The sequence below is a fragment of the Thunnus thynnus genome, chromosome 3 (assembly GCF_963924715.1).
Source record: "Thunnus thynnus chromosome 3, fThuThy2.1, whole genome shotgun sequence".
In the NCBI taxonomy this organism is placed as follows: Eukaryota; Metazoa; Chordata; class Actinopteri; order Scombriformes; family Scombridae; genus Thunnus; species Thunnus thynnus.
In genome coordinates this window covers 37964225-37989327 of record NC_089519.1, presented here as the reverse complement: position 1 = coordinate 37989327, position 25103 = coordinate 37964225, and the positions used below count along the sequence as shown (strand labels likewise).

At 38.9% G+C, this 25103-nt stretch overlaps 1 protein-coding gene across 1 annotated transcript; it reads left to right on the top strand.

Moving 5' to 3' along the window:
• The first annotated feature begins 1529 nt into the window (after positions 1-1529).
• LOC137180398 (NACHT, LRR and PYD domains-containing protein 3-like) lies at positions 1530-24449 on the top strand. The gene is made up of 9 exons (XM_067585740.1): positions 1530-1722; positions 5719-5826; positions 8454-8733; positions 11735-13580; positions 14121-14294; positions 17166-17339; positions 17509-17670; positions 23259-23305; positions 23540-24449. The coding sequence occupies exons 3-9, from the start codon at positions 8460-8462 to the stop codon at positions 24091-24093; spliced, it is 3231 nt and encodes a 1076-aa protein (XP_067441841.1). The 5' UTR covers positions 1530-1722; positions 5719-5826; positions 8454-8459; the 3' UTR covers positions 24094-24449.
• Positions 24450-25103: the final 654 nt, after the last annotated feature.

Sequence of the window (25103 nt, the reverse complement as noted above, 5' to 3'; positions counted from 1 at the left end):
ATCATAATGAGCTTATGTGCTGTTGATCAGAATTAAACACAATCTGGAACACAAATCATCTTGGTAGCATCATGTAGGAGGAGATACAAATCAAAGTGTCTTTAAAGACCCAAACAACCAAGTTTCTCAGTCATGATTGATGTGGTTTTACATGAACACAAGTTTAGAACAGTTTTGATTATTTTACACAAGAGATTTCTGTACTTCTGTTTTTCACTCATAGTCCTCATGAGCGAGAAGTTTGTTAACTTTGAGTGTTGCTCATAAAGTCTTATTTGCTCTATTTTTGCTCAATTTAATGTGTATTTATGTCTGTTAACTCCCTGCATGTTCCACTGTTGACTCTCAGACAAGAATCATAATGAAAATAAAGTTTGTCTTTGCTTTTACAGGAAATATAGACCCATAACAATAATGATAAGGTGACAGAGACAGGAAGTACAACATGTACTTAACATTTCTTCATGTGTGGTAAACGCTTGCGACAATTCTCAAGAGAAAGTTTCACTCTGCAAAAGGGAAGTCAGATCTTTCACATTATTAGCAACAGTCGTGTGGTTTTCACAGTTGGCTGTAGTTGACTTTTGACATATCAAGGATGAGATGTTGCAAATTAAAAATTAGATGAACTCTCTAACTTTTTGCCTCTATAATTGTAGTAATAACTAATTGAAGAAGGTTTATCTCACTGAGGCACCTCCCACCTTATATGTGAATTATACTTGTATATCTTTTTAGAGGTGGTCTGATGCTTCGTGCCTTTGTCCCTGAACGAGGAAACTAAGCAGGGTGTACAGAACTGAAAGATGACAAGAGGTGGTTGTTTGTGAAAGATGCAAGTAAGCTTTCTCAACAGGAAGAAGAAAGAAGAGGCTGAGCTCAGAACAGCATCTTCCTCTCTGTGACTAAAGAGCAGAAACTTCATCTGGAAACTCAACGACAACTTTTAGTTGACGTGTAAAATGAAATTATTTAACTGTATCGTTCATCTTTCTACATTTGAAGAACTCTGAATCCTGCTTGGGGAGTTTTATTAAATATAAATTAATAAACACATTTATCTAACATTTATATAAACACATAAGAATAAAATCCCTCGATTTTCAAAGCAACTTCAAGATGTATTTTTTAACAGCAGACAAAAGTATTAAAACCTTTTTGAAAATTATTTTGAAAAGTATCAAAACAACAGAAAACACTGGAGCTTTGGTCGTCTGTCTGATAAAGTCACAGATGATTTGAGCTGCATTTACCAGGCAGGTAAACCTTTTGATCTATCAAGGATGAGATGGGGGCATAAAAATTAAATTAACTTTCTAATTTTTTGCTTCTATAATTGTAGTAATAACTAAGTTGAGGAAGGTTAATCTTGCTTAAGCAGAAGGAAGCACATCTCCCACCATACATGTGAATTATGTTATGATTAGGTCTGATGCTTCATGCCTTTCTCCCTGAATGAGGAAACTAAGCACAAGGGAGGGGGGTGGAAGTGAGAGATAGAAGTAAGCGTTTTAAGGGTGACTGGAAATTCAACAGGAAGAAGAAAGAGCAAGCTGAGATCAGAACAGGATCTTCCTCTCTGTGACTAAAGAGCAGAAACTTCATCTGGAAACTCAAAGGCGACTTTTAGTTGACGTGTAAGATGGAATAATTTAACTGCATCGTTCATCTTTCTACATTTGAAGAACTTTGAATCCTGAATCTGAATGCTGTTTCTGCTTGGTGAGTTTTATTAAATATAAATTAATAAACACATTTATCTGAGCTCAAGTATAAACTCCTTTGATATTGGTGGTCTTCAATTGTCTACGTAATTCTCTTTGTCTCTGTATTTTTGTGAGGTTGAATTTTTCCAGTCTTGTCTGACCAGTCCTTGCTGTTCATCCCTTGTGAAGTTTATTTGAAATTATTATTTTCCACAAGTTGTTTATATCTGTGGAAATAAAATGTCAAAAGAAAATGGTAAATAAATGAGTATGTTCCTCTGGTACTAATGATACTTAGGTCATAATTAAATGTTGTAAGCTAAGACTTATTTTTTAAAGAATGAGCAACTTCAAGATTCATTTTTTTATAACAGCAGGACAAAAGTATTAAAACCTTTTGAAAATTATTTTGAAAAGTATCAAAACAACAGAAAATATTGGAGCTTTTGTCGTCTGTCTGATAAAGTTGCAGATGATTTGAGCTGCAGGTCGTGAACAGTTGCACTGGTGAGAAGACACTGTGGAGGAAAAAACGATATTAGATGTGTATTGTTGGAGAAATTATTTTATTGTATTAATATTTTGATGATTATTAATTTAGTGCAGAAGTGTATTTAATTGATTAATTTTGTTTTTAAAAGAATATGATGTATTCTTGACCTTATCTATGATATTTTATATGCTGTAACCACATTGTTCTGTTTTAAGTAAGATATTTTGTAGGAAAGAAAAAATAGAAAAAGTTATTTGAAGTGTATGATATACGGTGATCCTGATTCTAAAGAAGTGATTGTTGGAAAAGTGGAATTAAATGAAAGAAGCGGTATAAGACAGACATGATATTATTATTATATATCGACGGCCGAAGAGCAAAACCTCCGATCTGAAAAATGCGCTTTTTTGAGAAAACTAAAAAAAACTTGTTTTCTTGCAGAATGCTATTTGTTAAGGATACCCAATATTTAATACACTGTTTGTGGACTATATTATTATATTATGTGTTATAGATATTAATGCATCGCAAAGTGCAGATAGGAGCTTTTGCACTTGGTGCAAGTTGGAAGAGGTTCTACAAAACGATGCTCTAAATTAAGTTAATAATTAAAATTAAATTAAAAATAAAATTCAGTTTGTTTTCAGGTGAAAAGATGTAGTAAATATAACACTGTAGTATACTCGGGTCAGAATTCCTTCCACTGGAGATGAAGGTTCAGTGATTCGTGCTGCAGCCTCTCTACACATCCAGAGACTCTGCGTTGTGTTTTTGTTTTATTGTGTGACTTTTCTGTCACAATGAAGGGCGGGATTATCCTGATTATCTTGCAGACAGACTGAATATGAGCAAAACCTTCCTTGTTCTCATCATCCAAACTGAAATCCGCCAATCAGATCATTCTGCAGATACGAGGTTTTGCGCTTTGGCCATCGATATGGAATTGTTATTGATTATTTGGGAAACAGGTAGCAGACAGTGAAGTGTGATTGTATATGAGGTGTTTGTGTTGACGGTTGTGTTGGAGGCTGAAAGTATAAAATGTTTGTGTGAATTGTTTAAGGGGCTTCTCTGTTGCTGTGGAGCTCAGGGAGCCTGTATGCAAACGCTTTAACTAGACAAGCTGATATTTCAGCTGCAACGACAGAATGAGATGAAATAATCATGAAATCCATATCTGTATAATTTATATTTTTATATTAACAAAGGATCAGATGAGGACTGTACATGTGATGTGAAAGGTCGCACGTAGTGATGAACCCACACTAAATTATTACCAGACTCTGCAGTTCCCCTCAGCTCCAATCAGCCTTTTACAGTGATTGAACTCATTGTTTTGGTTTTAAATATTAAGAGATTTGCTGGTGAATAAAGTGGAACAGCTGAAGAGATTCATATCTGTGGGCATGGACAAAGACACTTCTTCAAATTGAAGCTAATGTTGCTCAGTGTCTGCTCTGTAAAAAAGAGGCACTGTGTGCAACATGTTTGCCATAACAACTTATACGTCCATTTTGTGTTGCCGTGGCAATTCACCTCTTGCACTTGACATCAATGAGAAAAGAAACAATTTCTCAGTAAATATTGTTACACTTTCTTTAATGTTCAGAGTGGCTCACTCACACTGATACAGACATACAAGCTGCTGCAGAGGAGTGAGACCTGAAGAGTGGGGTGAATACTCCTTCATCTCTTTCACATCAACCTCTAGGAGTTGTTGTGACTACTGTATGTGTGGTTACACCCATACAGACATGGCAGGATAAGCTTCAGCATGAACAGATGTTCTTTGTTTCTCTAACACACAGGAACATACTGTTCAGATGCACAAACATGGTTTCTATGACTGTCACAGAGCATTTTTTAACAACATTAACCTCTGAGTTACGCGAGTGCATGATGAATGAAAAGAGCCATCATCAGTGGAGCTCTGATATTACAATTCACCATGGCAACAGGTAAATAAAAAGGCAGAGCCTCCATTTTAATCCAGTTGAAGTAGAAACATTAATGTGTGTGAACATTTATCTTAATAAAATAGCAGTGACAGAACAGAGTCAGAGCGAGGAAAAGAGTTGTACATTAGTTCATCTCACCAGACTTGAATTTCCTATATGGATGATAAAGTGGTGGAATCTTACTGTGTATTAGGCTTTATTACATACATTTACCTACATTACATTTTTACATATATGTATTCATCTTTTATCTGACAGGGACAAAACACAGGAGCAGTGACTGATGATAAAAAATATAGTTTAAGGTTAAAATGATATAAAGAGATAAAACAGATGATAGATGTGTCACTTCTGCAAAACTTAACTAGTTTTTCTGTGTTAGAACAACATTCTTTCCTGCTGATACTGGTTAGATACTGGTTACTTACTGGTGGCTCTCACTGTGGCAGATGAAGGAATCTGTTCAGCTCAGATGATCAGATGTGATCAGATGAAAGCAGACAAACACACCCTTGCTCCTTGTAGCTCACTAAATACAACACAGAAAAAGCTTTAATGATCAGTTCACTGAAGGTTTAAGGTCCTAAATTTATACAAATACTATAGCAAAAGTAACTTAGGTAAGTTTTACCTGTCATCCTCAAAATATAAATTAAAGCTGCAAGCAGCGATGAATGGGCCCTTGCGCCTCCACACACGTCAAGCCGCAGCGCAGTCGAAGGTCTTATGTCACGGGCATGTAGATGTCTTCAGACCCGGGCTGTTTTCAGACAGTGCAGAAGGAGATAAACATCACTTCCTTTTTCCACTGTTTTGCCTGCTGCTGGGGCTGCTTTGCGTAGGGGGCTCTATTCAGCCAGTTTGCATCACTGATGGAATATTGTCATGTAGACGTGTTCAGGCCGGGACTCTTATCAAACATGTAAAGTTTGGTGCAGACTGAAGCATTTACAATAAAGTTATAGCAACTTCCTCTGTCATGGCGAAACATCAAATCTCAACGGTGTGAGGAGGAGAATTTTCTGCAGGGTGAGACATGTCTGTCTCGCTCACACCTGTGTCATCAAAATCATGCAAGTTTTGGGCCCATTCACTTGAATTTTAATTAGTAAACAAAATTCTTGATGAATTTGTGCGTAAAACAAATTAATTTCCTAATTTCCATCAATTTTATTTTTAGAAAAGGAAAGAATTTTAACCCACATGACCTGGTGAAAGTTTGATTGACATGTGTACTGTCAGGTGTGTAGAGACAATAAGTAACTGCAGCTGGACACAGAAAAATACTCATATATTTGAATGGAGAGTGTGAGTGAACCGCTAGGTGCTTGAGCCCTAATAAAGGAAAAACTGCAGTACAGAGCTTCAAATTTTAGTTTTGATTTTATTTTTCTGCAGCACTTTATCACTAAACTCACTTATTCACAACCACATTTCATGGGTGTAGCAACACAACATACTGGTCTACTAACTAATCATGTTCTTTATCTCTTGCATGAGGAAATGTGAAGGTTTAGTTCCTGTTTGAGGTCTTCATCACTCTTCATGTTGTGTCTCTCAGCTCTGCTCAACGGCTCATGAAGACTCCACAGATTCAGTTCTCTCAGTCTGCAGGAGAATCTACAATCAACAAGACTTCAGTCAGGAAAAAGACAGCTGTTGTTTCTCTGTGAGTGTTAAATACATTTCTATCTCTTCACTGTTTTAGGAAGTGGTCGATCTCATTTAAGCAAACCGTTCTGTGCTGCTGGTTGATGGTTTGGGACACATTCAGCTACTTTTTGTGTAGTCTGTTTTAGCGTACTGGAATATGTGTCATATGTTATTTTTTATTATATATTATTGTTTAAATGTTGCTTTGTGTGGGTTTGATGGTGTTCACATTTTAATATTGTTGATAATAAACCCACACAGAATTTAGATTCAGTGATTGGCGGTACCTTATTGCTGCTTTAACAGTATTAAATTGTACATTTTTGCAGAGCTAAGCAGTGGTGCTTCAGTGCTCCCTGCTGGTGATACATGGTTATAGCACACCTGTCAAATGTTTTTTTACATTTACTGCACATTCAGTCTTGTGTTCCTCCATTACTGACATTACTTGTTTGTTAATCCAACTCAATGATTTTCCAATGATTCTGGTATGTGATGTTTGGACTCAAAAGAAAGACTCAACAACAGAGCAGGTAAGATAAAAAAACTTTTTGACTGAAGGCAGAGGTTGATAACAAGTTGGCATTCAGCAGAATCCAAAAGAGAAGCAGGCAGGATCAGAGATTTAAACACAATTCAATTAATTTCAATTCAAATTTTATTAAGGATACAACTCATGGAGGGTCCATAGCACAATAAAATACAAAGTGAGTATAAAGAGTATAAAACTAAAACAAAAAAAGAATAAACTAATAAACAATCTAAAAAAAACCACAACTACAAAAAAACAAAAACAAAAGGCATTCCACAATAATTTGCATTTAGGCTAAAACACCAATGGTTCCACAGTCTAGATAAGAACCTGACGGAACTCAATTCAGGGTTGATCAAAGCTGAAACAATATTGTTAGCTTTCAGAGCTTTAAGCAGCAGCCTCATACTGTCATTATAAGACACTGTGAGTCTCTGCATGCTGCCTTTTCTGTAGCACCGCCACAGGTGGGCCGTATATAGTGGGGTACAAAAAGCTTTAAAAAGAGAGATCTTCACAGTCACTGAACACATACTAAATTTACGAGCCAACATGTTTGCTTGTGCGTACAACTTCCAACACTGCCTGTAAATGTCCTTGTCATCTGATAAATCATTAGTTAGATAATGGCCCAAATATTTAGCCTCTTTACACTCATTAAGGGCAATGCCAGACAGGAAGAAATCAGGAAATACTAACTTTCTGTCTTCTCTACTTCTGACTATCATAATATTACTCCTAGTTACATTATATTTGATGTCAAAATCTATACCATATTGTGAACATACCCTCAACAACTGTTGAAGACCAGCACTACATGGATAGAAAATCACCAAATCATCTGCGTACATGAGGTGGTTAATGATAGAATTGCCAACTATACACCCTGTTCCACATCTTTTCAACTGCAGTGACAGATCATCAACATAGACGTTAAAAAGGAAAGGAGACAAAATACTGCCTTGTCAAGCTCCATTATTCACATGGAACGGAGCAGATGCAGAATTTCCCCATCATATCTGCATCGTCTGATGAGCGTACCAGAAAACCAGGATTCTAACTAGAAATCTAGGAACACCTCTTTCATGTAATTTATTAAATAGTTTTTCATGGTTTATACAGTCAAGGGCTTTAGAAGCATCAATAAAACACATAAAAATTATGGAATTTTGCCTATTATATTTATCTAAAATCTCCTTTAAAGCAAAAATGTACATCAGTGCCATGTTCACGTTTAAAGCCAAACTGGTTGTCAGAAGTCAGGGTGTACTGTTCCAGCCTATTTAGTAGAGTTCTCTCCAGCACTTTGGATAATATGCTGGCTAAGGCTATAGGCCTGTAGTTCTCCAAGCTGTTTCGTTTACCAATAGAACAAAACTGCATTAAGTGATTAGCAAATAAAGAATTAAAATCAGAGACATCAGCGTTCATATCTCCAACAACATAGATGCAGGTGGAGGCACAGTCATGAATAAAAGACATCACACATGCCAAGCTATTGAGATATTCCCCTTCATTTTGGTAACACTCATAAGGTGTAAAAATGTTCAAAATGATAAACTTCTTGTCATTACAATGAAACTCTACTCCAATAGCCCAATCAACATCTAATCTAACCACATTGACCAGCTGATCATATTTCTTATTCCATAAAATGGCGACTCCACCTGGAATTCTGCCTTGAACTACTTTGCTGCTAAGGTCAGTAGTAGACTCACCAGCCCTGTAAAAGTCTTTATGTAAAGGATATGGTCTTTCCAAGTCTTGTTTAGCTAAGAATGTCTCTTGAATACACAGTATATCACAGGTCTCCAAGAGCTTGTCTACAACCACACGGCGAGATTTGTCTGCTTCACTGTGGCCAACACGCAGCCCTCGTGCATTACATGACACAACACTGATTTGCATTTAGGTTAGTTCATTTCATGTTATGCCATCTTTACTGGCTGCTGACGTTTGACTGGGCACATACTAGGCCATGGCTCCCGTGCGGTGATACAGGTGTATTCACAAAGCGCTGCAATGACAATGGGGGTGAAAATCTGGCTGTAGATTTGTGTTTGTGGAAATGGCAAATCCTTCATGTTGAAAATATTCTTTGATTTTAACAGGGAGAAATGAAGATGAAGGAGGACCTGTTGAACACTCTGGAAGATTTGATAGAGAAGGAATTTGAGGACTTCAAGTGGTTCCTAAAGGATGAAAGTCTGGAAGGCCACCAAGCCATCAAAGCATCCCAGCTGGAGAAGGCAGAGAGACGGGACACTGTGGATCTGATGGTGCAGACCTACCAACTTCCTGGAGCTGTGGAGGTGACCAAGAAGCTTTTACAGAAGATCAACAGGAATGATCTGCTGCAGAGTTTATCAGACAGCAGCTCAGGACCAGAAGGTCAGTCACAGGAAGACAGAAACTGCAACAATCTTATGCAAACAAGATATTAACTTGTTCACACAAGATGCCATCTGTCACATCCAGACTGCAGAGGTCAGACAGAAACGCTACGTTCATGTTATTTATTTGTTTTAATACTGAAGAACTTCCACATTCACACAGATGACCTTCATCTGTCTACCATGATTAACGCGTATAGATTTTATTTAATGTTATTTGTATTTTTTTTGCAGGAAAAACAGCAGATCGATGAAAAACACTCAGTTTAGAAACTTTTTTTCAGGATGTTTCCTGCTGTCCCACAGTGAGGACAAAGAGCCATAAAACAGCATAAAAAAAAATTAATGCCCTCATTTTCTGTTTTGTAATTAACTTGCGTACATTCCATCTATGCTGTTAATTTTATCTGCAGGCCTGTAATAAGATCTCTAGAGTAAAGTAGGTCTAACCGATTCTCAGCTGAATAAATAGGGGGGCATTTTTTACCGTTGGCTGTTTAATTTTCATCCTACATTCTTCCACCAGCTGACACAATCTCACAAAAAAATGCATCCCATGTTAAAAGTTACTACAAGGACTTTTAACTAGTTATGAAACAGTCTCATGATGCCTCTGATGCGTCTATATGACCTACATAAGCAAATAAGACATCAGTGAGAAGATTGGCTATTTCTATATAGTTATTCTAAATGCCTGCCGGGTCAGATTCCGGGTGAATGTAGCCTTACATGTAACCTAATGGTACTAAAAGAAAGTTTACTTTGCTTCATCATCATCATATTACAATTATTAATCTTACATAGCCACTAATAGACACATGACACATGAGTTTAAAAAAGAAAAATAGTATAGTATATTGTTTAATTAGTATTTACTTAGACTTTTCAGTAATATACCTTAAGCTTCTGACAGTAAATTAGAAGGTCTGTACTATTAAATGATGGTGTCTAGATTTGAAGGTGAAAGATTTTCTTTTTTACAATACATATACGTTGTACTCTGGTCCTGGCTTGTTGTAATTTATGGTGTCTTGTAAACCCATGAGGGCTGGGCATGACACAATATCTTTATGATATCTTTATGATACAAGGCGGTAGTGCTCATGGGAAATGCACTCTTCAATCCGGGAAAACACTACCGCTTTTGTCCACAGGGACCACTAAAATCAACACAAAATGAAAGTTCCTTGTAGTACCTGTTATGTCAGGAGACTGAATAAAGATTAATGAGTGATTTTTACCAGTCTGCATGTAACATGTACATTTTAATTGATGGGGAGCCGTAAGGGACCTTAATAATGGATAGGGGGTGCTGGCCCAAAAAAGCTTGAGAACCACTGTCATACATTCTTCCATCAGCTGACTCCAACTCACAAAGAAAAAATGCATTCCATGTTTAATGTCAGGAGACAGAATAAAGATTAATGTGTCATTTTTACCAGCATCTGTTATCCACACCAGCTCATCACATATACTGGCGTTTTCCTCACTCTGGTGATGATCTTTACAGACACCTGAAGGCAGCAGGTATTTGTTCCATCTGCAGTCTCTAGTTAGAGAGATGTCACTGTCAAACCACAATTATGCACTGCAGACCTGCTGGTTAAATTTTGTGCAAGTGACTGCAGATGGTTATTGTTTAGATCATTGTGATGTCAAATAAAATTGAGCACCATTATGCACAGAACAATTGTTATCAGATATTCAACATCTCCAGAAACATGAATTTAATTTTTAAAAAAAGGTTAAGCAGCTGTGTTTCTGTATTGTGCATGTGCCAGACAAGGAAATGGAAAAACCCTGTGTCAAGAGGATGAAAGAAACAAATGTGACTGGGCTTGACTGTCACAGCCTCTAACATGCCCAGCTATAACGTGTGATAATGTATTCTTTCTGATACCACCTGGTATCCAAATACCAAACAGGTGCACCAGGTGAACTAAGACAACAAATTACAAAGAGAGTGTTGCCACGTCCTCAGGCAGATCTGACTGTACCGTGCCACTTGATTCATGAAAACAGAGCCCCTAATCTCTCTCTCTGTATCTCAGTGAATGTCAGTGATGCTACAGACGCCTCCATTCAGACTCCCCTTCGTCCTCTTCATTCACCTCCTCTTCCTCCTCACCTATAGATAGATAGATAGATAGATAGATAGATAGATAGATAGATAGATAGATAGATAGATAGATAGATAATATTATATAATACACCAACCCTACAACCAATGGCCAACCTGCTCTTACACCTGAGCTACAGCTGGCCATGTCTCCTGAATAAACAGGGTATAAGTTAACAAACATACAAGACAGGACAAGACAAGACATAAGACACAAGGAGGGCAAATAGAGAGTTGTGGTCTCCCCTAATCATAAATCAATAGAAGCACCTTAAAATCAGATCTGGTTTTAATCAAGGACAAGTGAGGGGAGGTCAGAATTAGTTAGTCAATCATCAGTTCTACTACACATTCTGGCAATATTAGTTTCTACAAATTGAAGTCATACAAAGTGTTTGATGCTCTCCTTTAAAACAAAAGTCAAGGTATCCTTGACTGACACTTTTGAACTTTTGAAGCTGACAGTCTAAATTGTCTGGCAGAAAGCTTTGCTGCACTGACCTATGTGGTTTGAAAACACACTCAGTTGTACTTTTACACCTAACAGTGATGGCATGTTGGACTATAGTTCATACTGAGGGACTTCTGTTTGTGACATTTGAACCAGTGGATGGCAACAACACCAGCAGCTACTCAGTGGTCACCAGTCAAGGGCTTTGGTTGTACTAGGCAGCTCCTCTGTGTAAATGTTGTAAAGCTGGGGTGTCTAAAAGAGAATGATGTGTTCAAAGCTAAAGAGTAGGATGCATGTCACCTATAACAGAAAAATTCAGTTTGACTGAACATTTTAGTTATTCTACAAAAACAAGTCATGCCTTTACTGCTGCTTGTGAGAAAAAGACTGCATCTTGCATGTTTCTTTTCTATTTGTGTCACACAGAACCAGAGCCACAACCCATCTCAAATTACCAAAAATGGCTTCGAGAAAACTTCCAGAACAAGTTTATGTGCGCACAAGAAGGATTGGCAAAGAAGAAGGATGAGCAATGTCTGGATGATATCTACACAGAGCTGTACATCACAGCCGGGGGTGACATACACATCAACAAACAGCATGAGGTCCTACAGATTGAGATGGCAGGGAAGGCAACAGAAACAGAGAAATCAGTTGAACCCAGTGACATGTTCAAACACCCTTCTGGAAAATACAGACCCATAAGAACAGTTCTGACCAATGGAATTGCAGGAATTGGCAAAACATTTCTTGTGCACAAGTTTGTGTTGGACTGGGCTGAAGGAAGAACCAATCAAGATGTGCATCTCATTTTCCCCTTCACATTCCGTCAGCTGAATTTACTGATGGGGCAAAAGTTTTGTTTGGCCGAGCTCATTCATAAATGTATCAGGGAGACCAAAGATATCAAGGAGGATGCTCTTAATCACATCTTTACAACTCTACAGTCATCAGGAAACACCAACTATGACAAGAGTAAATACAAACTTCTGTTTGTGTTTGATGGACTGGATGAGAGCCGCCTTCATCTGGACTGCTCTACTAATGAAGAGCAGGATGAAGATTTTAATGTTACAGAGACCACCTCAGTGGATGCACTGCTGGCAAACCTCATCAAGAAGAATCTGCTTCCCTGTGCTCGCCTCTGGATAACCACACGACCTACAGCAGCCAATCAGATCCATTCTGATTTTGTTGACATGGCAACAGAGGTCAGAGGGTTCACTGACCAACAGAAGGAGGAGTACTTCAGGAAGAAATTCAGAGATGAGCAGCAGGCCACACAGGACACAATCATCTCCCACATCAAGACATCACGAAGCCTCCACATCATGTGCCACATCCCAGTCTTCTGCTGGATCACTGCTACAGTTCTGGAGGATGTGTTGAAAAACAGAGAGGGAGGAGGGCTGCCCAAGACCCTGACTGAGATGTACACAAAATTCCTGATGTTTCAGATTCTTCGGACGGAAAAAAAATATGGCCCAGAAAAGTGTGTTAAGTACATTAAATCATTAGCAAAACTGGCTTTCCACCAGCTGGAAAAGGGCAACCTGATCTTCTACGAGAAAGACCTGAGAGAGAGTGGCATTGATGTCAGTGGAGCTGCAGTGTGCTCTGGAGTGTTCACACAGATCTTTAAAGAGGAGCGTGGGAATGAAGACAAGATGTTCAGCTTTGTCCATCTGAGCATTCAGGAGTTTTTGGCAGCTTTCTATGTAGAGAAGTCTCTCATTGACAGAAACAAAAATGTCATGTCTGAGCCAGGGCAAACTTGCGGTGAGCATGTACGAATGTTTTTCAGCAAAACGTCTGTGAGAGAGCTCCACAGGTTCGTTATTGACAAGGCCTTACAGAGTCCAAATGGACACCTGGACTTGTTCCTTCGCTTCTTCCTGGGTCTTTCACTGGAGACCAATCAGAATCTCCTACGAGGCCTACTAAAAAAGAAAAGAAGCTCACAGACGAGTCATGAAACAGTCGAGTACATTAAGGAGAAGATAAATGAGAATCTGTCCTCAGAAAGAAGCATCAATCTGTTCCACTGTCTGAATGAACTGAATGATCGTTCTCTAGTGGAGGAGATCCAACAGTACCTGAGTTCAGCACGTCTCTCCACAGATAAATTGTCTCCTTCTCAGTGGTCAGCTCTGGTCTTCATCTTACTGTCGTCAGAAAAAGATCTGGATGTGTTTGACCTGAAAAAATACTCTGCTTCAGAGGAGGCTCTTCTGAGGCTGCTGCCAGTGGTCAAAGCCTCCAACAAAGCTCTGTAGGTGCACAGATAACTGCAGATACGAACTGTATCACATGTGTAGAGTTGTTCCCAACTAGTGAAAGTAAAGCTTTAGTCAACAAATTGATTAGTTGGTTTAATGGAAATATTATTGTTTTGTCAGTGTTATTATACCTTTTCAGGTGAATGTACATGCAAAATGAGCTCATACAATCTAGTTCTTTTTTAAAATTTTGGGGCATTTTATGTTTTTTATGCCTGATTTTGTATTACATGGTAGGCATCTTAACCCCTAAGCCATGGGGGCATCTCACCATCTATCGATGATCAAAGCATATTTGTATAAATTACTGTGATCGAAAGGATGTGACTCTCATTTTTGAAGTAATGACTTATCTTGTGTAATGTTTTCCATTTTTTTTAAATCATAAAAACAATCACTTGATTAAAATTCTCTTAATTGACCAAGATTCTAATGATTTATAGAGAGAGAGAAGACAACTTTAATATTTTAAATTCTTTTTACTTTGTTAACAACAGAAATGGTGTTTGTCTTTATCACTAACTCTTCCTCAGGTTGAAATGCTGTAATCTGTCAGAGAGAAGCTGTGATGCTTTGTCTTCAGTTCTCAGTTCCCGGGCCTGTAGTCTGATAGAGCTGGATCTGAGTGAAAACAGACTGCAGGATTCAGGAGTGAACTTGCTCTCTGCTGGACTGGAGAACCCACACTGTACACTGGAGATTCTCAGGTCAGATCATACTGTGATGCTTTTGTGCAACACTCTGTCATACCTCAAACATTAAATGGTATGGTCAACTTTTTATATTGCTTGAAACATATGATATGTGATATGGCCTCATGATTACAGTGAAATACATTTTCACAACAACTACACTTCTTACTGTAAGTGCAATAAAACTTTTGTGAATAAGAGTCATTTATCAAGTCAAACATACATTTGCATAAATGCAATAATTTCATCTGTAAGTCTCCTATCCACCACCAGTATTGTTACCAAGCGGCAACATCCAGGGCTGAAAAATGGAGCCCATGCAGAAGTGCCAAAAACTGCAGTTCCTCGAATGGCCACTTGAAGTTCCAAAAGCAAGTCAATCCCCATAGATCCCCATGTTAAAATGTCCCACTTTACAGCCTGGTGCAAAATATTTCCCTTTTCATGACAACTGTGAGTTGTGAGGTGAGTTTTTTGAAAACTCATCCGTTTAAATTTTATTAAGCCGTAAAGTTATGCATAATTAAGGACATGGGTGCTTTGAGTGACAGGTCGCTAGCTGCTAGGTGGCTTGTGTCAGCAACCAGGCTTCATTTGACTAGCCTTAGCTCCACCTCTTTGCCCATTTTGGATTAACCAGGAGTTAGGCGGAGTCAGGCACTGCCAAGATGGCGACAGCTGGAGCTGCCCACTTTGAGCTTAAAAATCACTCTCTAGAAATCAGTGGGTGACGTTATGGTAGCCACGTCCATATTTTTTACATTATATGATTTTTACACAGCCATATCAAACTTGTCAGGTTAATAGAAACTTGTCAGGAGGTCCCACACAGGGTCCCAAACTGGAGTCTCCCAGATCATAGACGACTGCGCTGACTACTGAGCTAAAACTTCACTCATTGCAGACCAACCTCTACCTATTACCTATTACCTGTACCTACCTACACCCATAACACACAGACAGCACACCGTGTAACGTGTAGGGAAGAACTTCAAAGGTGATTCTTGCTTTGCATTTTTCATTTATTGCCTATTTACAACTTTGTGGAAAGGAGAAGGGGAACAACAGGTTATTGAGAGTCCCCTGGGAGTACTTCGCATGTGTCAGTAGCTCAGCTTTATCTCTGGGGAACACCCCCAACTCCAGCAGTGATGTCCAGATTAGGAAATGTGCATGTAGAAGGTGGCTGTGACTCCCCTCATTGAGATCTGCTGATATACGTAACAGCGGAGCAGAGGAGAAAGACCAAGATAGCGATGTAACTAACCCGCGTTCTGGTATTTAACATGTTTTTTTTTCTTCCCGATAACAAATAATTTTTTAAATATTTGTGGTAAAAACCCAGTATTTGTGCTTTGCCATATAACGTACTTGGATTCTTGGAGTCGGCTCATCCATGGTTCGACACATCACCTTGCCTGCGTCTAACACCTTCTGCTACTCAGATGCCAGAGTACAGGATATAGACTCCAAAGTCCCTCAACTGCTGGATCAAAACTCATCTCCCTCAACCATTGTCATCCATGTGGGAATTAATGACCTCAGGAATAAACAATCAGGTTTACTTACAGGTGTCTTCAGGAATGTTATTTACAGCCTCAGACTGCCGGTTCATCAACTCTGTAGTGCAGATTGTAGGGTGGCCTCTGATTGGCCTGACCATTTCACTTCTTGCGTCACTGCAGGCATGCGTCATAGTTTGTTTACATACTTTAACCTTAGCAAGATGGCCGCATGGTCACACTTCCCGAATGCAGGTAGTGATTCTGCTTTGTATATGTTTTTGAATTGCGCATAACAGTTATCCAGACTGTTTATTCCTGTAGCACAGTCAATATGTTGATGGAAGTCAGGCATAACCTAATTGAGCATTGTTTAAGCGCCATAGCCTTGTTGCTGATCATTTCCATCCCTTTATGACCACAGTGTACCTGTCTTTTAATGGCTACTTCCAGCAGAATAACGTGCCATGTCACAAAGCTCAAATCATCTCAAATTGGTTTCTTGAACATGGCAACGAGTTCACTGTACTCAAATGGCCTCCACAGTCACCAGATCTCAATCCAGTAGAGCACCTTTGGGATGTGGTGGAACAGAAGATTTGCATCATGGACGTGCAGCCAACAAATCTGCAGCAACTATGTGATGCTCTCATGTCTATATGGACCAAAATCTCTGAAGAATGTTTCCAGCACCTTGTTGAATCAATGCCATGAAGACTTAAGGCAGTTCTGAAGAAAAAAGGGGGTCCCCAATTTCTCCCTAAAATGCATCAACAAATGATAAATATGTGTATGTGCATGTGACCAGCTGTCCATAAAAATAACATCTATATTTGGAACGGTTAATACTATCAGCCATGAAGGATGCAGTCTGTCAGAGTTAACTCTAAGGGTAGATATTTGCTATAGTTAAGACAGCTACTGACAGTATCTTTGACTGTATATAAAGATGGACATCATGACAGCCCCCCAAAAGTGAAGCTAAAACATCTTATCATAAGTCCCACCCCCTCCATGTTAGTGGATGGGACATGAGCCAAATGAAAAAAATCAAAGTACACATCAAATAAATTTTTCCCAAAGATGGTCATTTTAAGTAGTTCTTATCATGCTGATGTTTGTACAACAGCATGATGTCAAATGTCAGTCATGCTGCCATCACAGCAGTTCATGGAGAGAAAGAGAGTACCACCAACAAGGACCCCTTAATTTCTTTAATTGCATTTGTGTCATTCATCTTTTCATAATAATGTAATACATTCACATTCAATCAGATATGATTCAGCAGCTGTGGTTAGATCATGTTGAAGCTGCATCATGCTTTTTACCTTGTAAACAACAGAAACTGTGTCAGTGTTTGTCTTAATCACTAGCTCTCCCTCAGGTTGAGTGACTGTAATCTGTCAAAGCGAAGCTGTGACGCTCTGTCCTCAGTTCTCAGCTCCCGGTCCTCTAGTCTGAGAGAGCTAGAGCTGAGTGACAATGACCTGCATGATTCAGGAGTGAAACTGCTCTCTGCTGGACTGGAGAGTCCAAACTGTACACTGGAAATTCTCAGGTCAGGATTCCCATTTTCAACATTTACACATTGGTTAATATTATTGTCTATAATCTGTGGGACTTCACTAAGATTCTTACAAAAGATGTTGTGGATGATGTTGTTTTCTTAAGACAAATGTATTATTTAGTTGACTAGTGTGTCTGTGTATGTGTTTATTTTCATGCAGCTTGTCGGGCTGTCTGATCACAGAGGAAAGCTGTGCTTCTCTGGCCTCAGCTCTGAGATCCAACCCCTCCCATCTGAGAGAGCTGGATGTGAGCTACAATCATCCAGGAGCCTCAGGAGTGAAGCTGCTGAAGGATCCACACTGCAGGCTGGACACTCTCAGGTATGAACAGACAAGAGCTCACACACTGTTTCTCTGTCACACTGACAAGCTGAGGACTGCTGAGTCACACATTTGTTAGCAACATGCATTTCTGTCTGCTAGTGTGTTTTTTTAATGTATAGAATATTGACCTCTTACCAGGCACCCCCATTTTTGCGCACAAAATAATGTACCCAGAATATAAAGGTTACTGTTCTTCAACCCTTCATTTGAAAGGCAACTCTTTAAATGTTTCAACCTAAAAGTCAGAGCGAGTATAAGAGATCCTGAACCAAAGTTACAGAGGATAAAGTGTCACAGTAGGTGGCGACTTTTTTCACTAACATGGCATGTCCTTTTGATAACGATCCCGTGGATGAAGGTGCAGCATTACTGCGCAGAGAATTAAATATTTGTCAGGAGATGGTTATCAGACCGCGCATAGATGTTCTAGCATTTCCAGACAATTATCTTTTTGAGCTTAGGGCCAGCTCCTCTGCCTCCGTTAGAGGTGGCGGTGCTGGACCACCACCCGTTTTACGGGCATCTGCCTTCTTTCTGTTGGCTGAGTAGAAGTCTGTGTTAGTTTAAATAGGCTTAATTATTTAACAGAACATGATATAGATGAGAGGACATTTATGTGTGTGAAACCAGCATTATGTTGGGGATAAAACAACTGCAAAGTCAAACAGCCACTTAATATTTACTTTACAATGTAAGACATGATCACAATGAGGTACCCCCATGAGATTATGCCGAGGTCTCACCTGTTTGAACAATGTTTTTATATTTTATCCTAAACTGCTGCCAAGTGCGCTTCTCCCCCGCGGGATTGCACCTAAATGAAATAAATTAATAGGCGACCATTCAAGCAGTTTTCCCCTGTAATATTATTGTGATTGCAAAGGACTACATTTAAACTTACACATTGACCCGAGCAGCAATGTTCTCCCACGCCGTCTCTCTCTCTTTTGCAGCTGCAGCGGTGTTGCACTTCTCTCTGAAAACGTGTTCAAACTTGCCGTATGAGCGCATTAAGATTTCTAGTGCTAGTGGGGTGAAAAACGCAGCCATCCTCTTCCCCGTTGCCATGGTGACTTGTTGAATCGGGGCTCCATTAATGCTGGCTTTTTATTGTTGTGGTGCATGCACTTAACTCCAGGTGAAACTACTCCAAGTTGATTAAACTGACTCAAATCAGCTGTTCTGGAACTGGAAACTCAGAGTTTCCTATCTCAGAGTAGATCAACTCAGAGTTCAGGATTAGACTTAGAGTTTGTTGAGCCTGCTTTGTGAAACGGACCCCTGGAGCAGTACTCCCGGATTAATGATCTTATTATCAGTGGCCTGAAGACCAGACACCAGTTCTACCCTGGGGCAGTTTCGGCCCCCGAGGGTACCACTGCCAGACATAAGGTTGATGCTTCCGAGGTGGTTGGCTTCTTGGACAGCAAGGGCATTTCTGTTGAAAGCAGTGACATCGAAGCTTGTCACACACTGCCCAACAAAAACAAAACTGCAACACCAGCCATAATCATCAGCTTCACCAACAGAAAGAAAAAGTACAAGCTCCTCAGACAAGGAAAGAAACTAAAGGGGACTGATGTGTACATCAACAAACATCTCACCACAAAGAACCCAGACATCGCAAGGAGAGCCCGCATATTAAAAAAACAAAACAAGATCCAGGCAACTTGGACAAGAAAGTTGCAAAATATTCATTAAGCTGAATGGATCAACACCAGAGGCAGGGAAAGCTCTCATCATCAGGAACTTCAATGAACTGGATAAGTTTGATGAATAAATCCAGGGAGAGCAACACAACAAGGTAATGGAAAACTTAAATAGTGATTAACTGAAAACACTAAATACACCCATGGCAAGTTCAGACAGAGGTCATTCAGCTACAGAATAGGAAAAACTGGACTTGAAAACTTTCAAATACACTGAACATAAATCACAAGATATGGAAAATGATATTGACCCTGAAAATAATTTCTCCAATAATACACACAGTCATTGCAAACAGAACAGTTTAAAAGAAATGTAAAAACTGTTTGCACTGTTGCACTGTTTAAGACTTCTGGACAAGAAGTTCACAGCAATAGGGATATCTGAGACTTGGCTTAGTAAGGAGCAAACTGATGTGGTCGAAATTTAGGGATACGAGATGTTTTTTACTAACAGTACTCAAACAAAAGCTTTATATTTTGATAAAAACTATAAAAGTAAATCTGTTTATGTTTATCTGATTATGGAGAATACACAGTAGAAACTCAGATGGATAATAAGCTGTGTATACAGAAAACCAGGATCTTGTATCAACACATTTAGCGAAATGTTATTGGAACTGTATAACGACATTAATAATGAGAAAATGTTTTTTGTCTGCTGGGATTTAAATACTTACTTGCTGAAGACTTTGTTGTGGCAGCAAAATTATTTGTATTTGTATTTGAATAAAAGTGGAAATAGGTGTAAGAATACAGTTTTTGTTTTTATTACGCTTTTAATTTTAGGATATTAAAGTGTTAAAATAAGTGTTTATGAACAAACTATCTTACGAAGGAGGTCCCCACACCAGATCCTGAACTCGAGTCTCCCAGATCATAGATGACTGCGCTGACTACTGAGCTTAAACCTTAAAAGGCAATTCCTGCTTTGCACTTTTCACTTATTGCCTATTTTTTACAACTTAACTTTGTGAAAAGGAGAAAGGGAACAACAGGTTATGGAGAGTCCCTTGAGAGCACTTTGCTTGGGAGTGATGTCCAAATAAGGAAACCTGCATCATGTAGCAGGTGGATGTGACTGCCCTCGTTAAGACCTGCTGATAAACGTAACAACGGAGCAGAGGAGAGAGACTGAGATAGCAATGTAACCGACCTGCGTGCTGGTATTTAACATGTTTTTTGTTTTTTTTTCCCAAAAACAAATAATTTTAAAAATATTTATACAAAATAAATGTTCATAAAAACCCACTATTTGTGCTTTGCCGAATAACATATTTGGATTCAGGCCCACCCCTACTACAGACTTCATCAATTCAATGTACAGTATAAATCTATATCCCTCAATTACACAGCCAATTAGAATCACAACACAGAGTGCTACACTAATTGACAATATATTCACCAATTTTATTGATAAGAAAGTAGTAAGTGGACCACTAATAAATGACACAAGTGGTCATCTGCCAGTCTTTACAATCATACAGGGCTGTACTAGGGCCAAGAAAGATGTTAAAACCTTCAAAACAATTAGACACAAAACACAAGGGTCTATTATTTCCTTTAAAGAAGACCTAATGAAACAAGACTAGAATAAAGTCTATGTGGAAGATGTAGTACTAAGGGAGTACTAAACACATGCAAGAAGAAAAAATTATTATACAAAAAATTATTATATAATATTTAAAGAAAAGAACAAAAGAAGCTGAACACACATATAAAACATAAAGACAAACCGACAAAAATTATGAGAAGCAGCAAAAAGGACTACTACACTAAACTACTGGAGGACAACAAAAACTATATTCAAAATAAACATAGCACAAAAAGTAAGGAAATTTGTGTTTGGTAGATTATTTCTTTGTTGTAACAATGCTTCTTGGCAATAAATATTATACCGTTGAAAAGCCTATTTATTTCCCTTTTAAATAGTGCCACATTTGTGAGGAACAGAGCTGAGTATGTCGCTTGTGCCGATGAAAAATTTGCCAAATCTTCTCTGCCAATGCCAAACAGCTTATTCTGCCATTGACATTGTTTGGTGTTTGGTGGATTGGATGATTGAAGTTTGAAGAAACAAGACATATTGGTAATTTAAATATTTATTCATTTAACAAACAGGAGCCTCAGTAGCGTGTGGAAGAACCATACACAGCCACAACAGCCTGGCACCTCCTCCTCATGCTGGTCACCAGCCTGGTCACACTGCTGTGGGATGGTATCCCATTCTTCAACCAGCATTTGTCACAAGTCAGCCAACGTGGTTGTGTTGGTCACTCTGGCATGAACAGCACGCCCAAGCTGATCCCACAAGTGTTCAATGGGGTTGAGGTCAGGACTGCTGGCAGGCCATTCCATCCTCTCCACTCCCAAATTCTGGAGGTAGTCTCACCATCACACTGCCTCCACCAAAAGATGTTACTCTATCGGTGCAGCAATCAGCATAGTGATCTCCGCGTCTTCTCCACAATTTGACCCTACGATCCAACTGCAGGCAGAATCTGGACTCATCACTGAACATAACGTTCCTCCACATGTTCAGGTTCCAATGCACGTGTTGCCAACACCAGCGCAAACAGGCCTGACGGTGAAGGGCAGTCATGGCAGGCCTCCTGGCAGCACCTGGGGGCAACAAAGAAATAATCTACCAAACACAAATTTCCTTACTGTTTGTGCTATGTTTACATGAAAGTATTAAATGCCATTAATAAAAATAAATCTGGGAAGGCAGGCTAACCCATTTCCTGACAAAGAATAACACAACTATTAATGACATGAACTCGTTTAATCATATTTTTTGTTTGGTCCTGGTTTGGCTAGGGAGATTGCAAAGACTGGTAGCAGAGATAATGTGGAAAGAATCTATGTTTATAAGGGGAACAGATGAAAAAGAAATTATTGACACTGTTAAAAATCCCAAGAGTTAGAAGTCCGCAGACTGGAATGGAATTGACATGTCCACAATTAAAAATATTACTGAATGTAGTTCTAAGAGAAATATATTTCATATATTTTTTAAAATCAGAATCATGAAGCTCTGTTACAAATAACTTTAAAACAGGATGTAAAAGAAGATATGAATCATGTGTCACCTCAGAACAACGATCTCATTTACACTTGAGACACTCAGTTCATGTCTTCATGGAGCTGAATCTCTGATCTCCGGTTGGTGCAGAGCTGTAGCTGAAGGCAGAGCTGGTGAAGCAGCTGTGTGTCCCGCAGGGACTGCACCAGATATCAGCCTCACATGGTCCTGGCTTCAACATCCCATCCTGAACTTCATCATATCAGCATCACCAGACAGCAGTAACACATATTCTGAAAAGAAAAAGTCTTTAAAATAAATACAAAATGCAACCATTTAAACTTGTATGTCCCTACCCTAACCCAAAATAAAAAACAGTCCCCAGTGCTTAAAAAAATATTTGACATGATGACATGATGACTGATCTGGATTTTATCCAGATATAGATAGATAGACTTTTGAAATGATGAGTTTACATTGGACCAGAGTGCAGCTGAGCATAGTGATGGTGCAGAAAAAACTTTTTATGTTTCTTCATTGAAAATTCCCAAGATGAACCAGAATATCCAGTGATTCAGAGTCCAGTTGTTCTGAGAGTGAATTAGTTAAATTAAATAAGAGAATAAGGCAACAGGTAGTGTGATCAGGGATGATGTGATCCAGTTTGAACCCTGCAGACCTCTGAGGTCGGTCAGCTCTGATGCTTCTTCACAGAATCCAAACATGCTGAAGCTGCTTTTATGTGTTTATAAATCCAGCTGTTTTGTCTTAATGTTGGTTCTGAGTGAATTTTTATGAAGATCATTGATGAGGAAACTTCTGAAGGTTCATTCTGACTTTGTTTCTTCCTCCAGGGTGGATCATTGTGGGGAGCAGAGGCTGAAACCTGGTCTGAGGAAGTGTAAGTGTGTGTTTACTTTGATTCATGAAAACAAGGCAGCACATGTTAAAGAAGTTTAAATCAAAAGCTTGATTATCTGCATTACATTCTCAGTTTGAAAGAAGATCCAAAAAGATGAGTTATTATAAAGTTTATTTCTAATTAACAGTGAGTCTGTTAATAAATCAACAAGTAAACCATCAGGTGTGTTTGATGATAAACTGCTGCTGTATTGTGTTTTGTTCTCTACATCAGATGTCTGTGAACTCACACTGGACACAAACACAGCACACAAATACCTCAAACTGTCTGACAACAACAGGGAGGTGACAGCAGTGACAGAGGAGCAGCCATATCCTGAACATCCAGAGAGATTTGATGTCTATTATCAGCTGCTGTGTAGAGATGGTCTGACTGGTCGCTGTTACTGGGAGGTCGAGTGGAGTGGATTGGTTTATATATCAGTGAGTTACAGAGGAATCAGAAGGAAAGGAGACAGTAATGACTGCTTGTTTGGAGGGAATAATCTCTCCTGGAGTCTGAGGTGCTCTGATGATGATGGTTACTCTATCTGGCACAATAACAGGAAAAAAGACCTCCCCTCCACCTCCTCCTCCTCCTCCTCCTCCTCCTCTGTCTCTAACAGAGTAGCAGTGTATGTGGACTGTCCTGCTGGCACTCTGTTCTTCTACAGAGTCTCCTCTGACACACTGATCCACCTCCACACCTTCAACATCACATTCACTGAACCTCTGTATGCTGGGTTCTGGATATTGTCTGGTTCCTCAATGTCTCTGTGCTCACTGTAGGAGGAAGAGTCTCCTCCTGTGTAGAGAAACACTGATGACAAACACACTTTTTATTAGTCATATTAATCTACTCCAGGAAACATCTCCAGTTGTTTTGCTTTAGTGAATGTAATGTGTGTCCATGATTCTAAATGCTGCGAGACATCAAATATGTTTCCAAGATTTTAGTTTTCTTTTTTTTTTACTTCGCAATCTGAAAATGTTGTCATATAAATAAGTATGTATATCCACTAAAACCTGATTCTACACACATGTATATATGGGTTTTTTTTCAAACAAATGTACCAATAATTTTACTTTGTAGAAATATGATTCCACAGTTTTTGTAAATGAGATGTTATTAGAAAATAAACCAGTTATATATTGAACCAGAGTCACATTGTTCTTGTTTATCTGTTGTTGATTATTGGAAGATTAAAATACGTTTAATTTGAGCATTTTATTAATCTACTGATCTTATAAGACATCCGTCTCCAGGAATTTAGGTTGAATTGATCAATATTATTTTTTGTTTAAAAGGCTGGTATTGTGGAAGACAAGAAAAAACAGATTTGGGATGGATTAAGGTGATGGTTTCTATCTCCTCTCTCTTTTTAAAGTTATTTGAAATTTTGAAATTCCCAGCTGCAGAGCGAGTGGTGGTAAGGTGGTACTTGTTACTACCTCACAAAAAGAAAGTCAAATCAAATCAGCTGGAAGCTTTAGCACGAGCTTACCACTGCCGAGTGCTATACTGAATGTAATGGAGGACTGATAGCTCAAACTGTAACTGTGGCTGGTTGGAAGTAGGTGACCACTGTGGTGCATCAGCAAGAATGCAGGGATGCTGGGATTCTCTCTTCAAGTCACTAGTAACTAGTATTACAAGGCCACATACACTTCAGCCTGAGACCACCGCAATCATAAGGCACTTCAATAATAATCATGACATCACTGTGAATCCTAACATGCACAGAGTTACAGCCAGAGTACGATTATGAGAATATGTGAGCACTTACATTTTACATTAC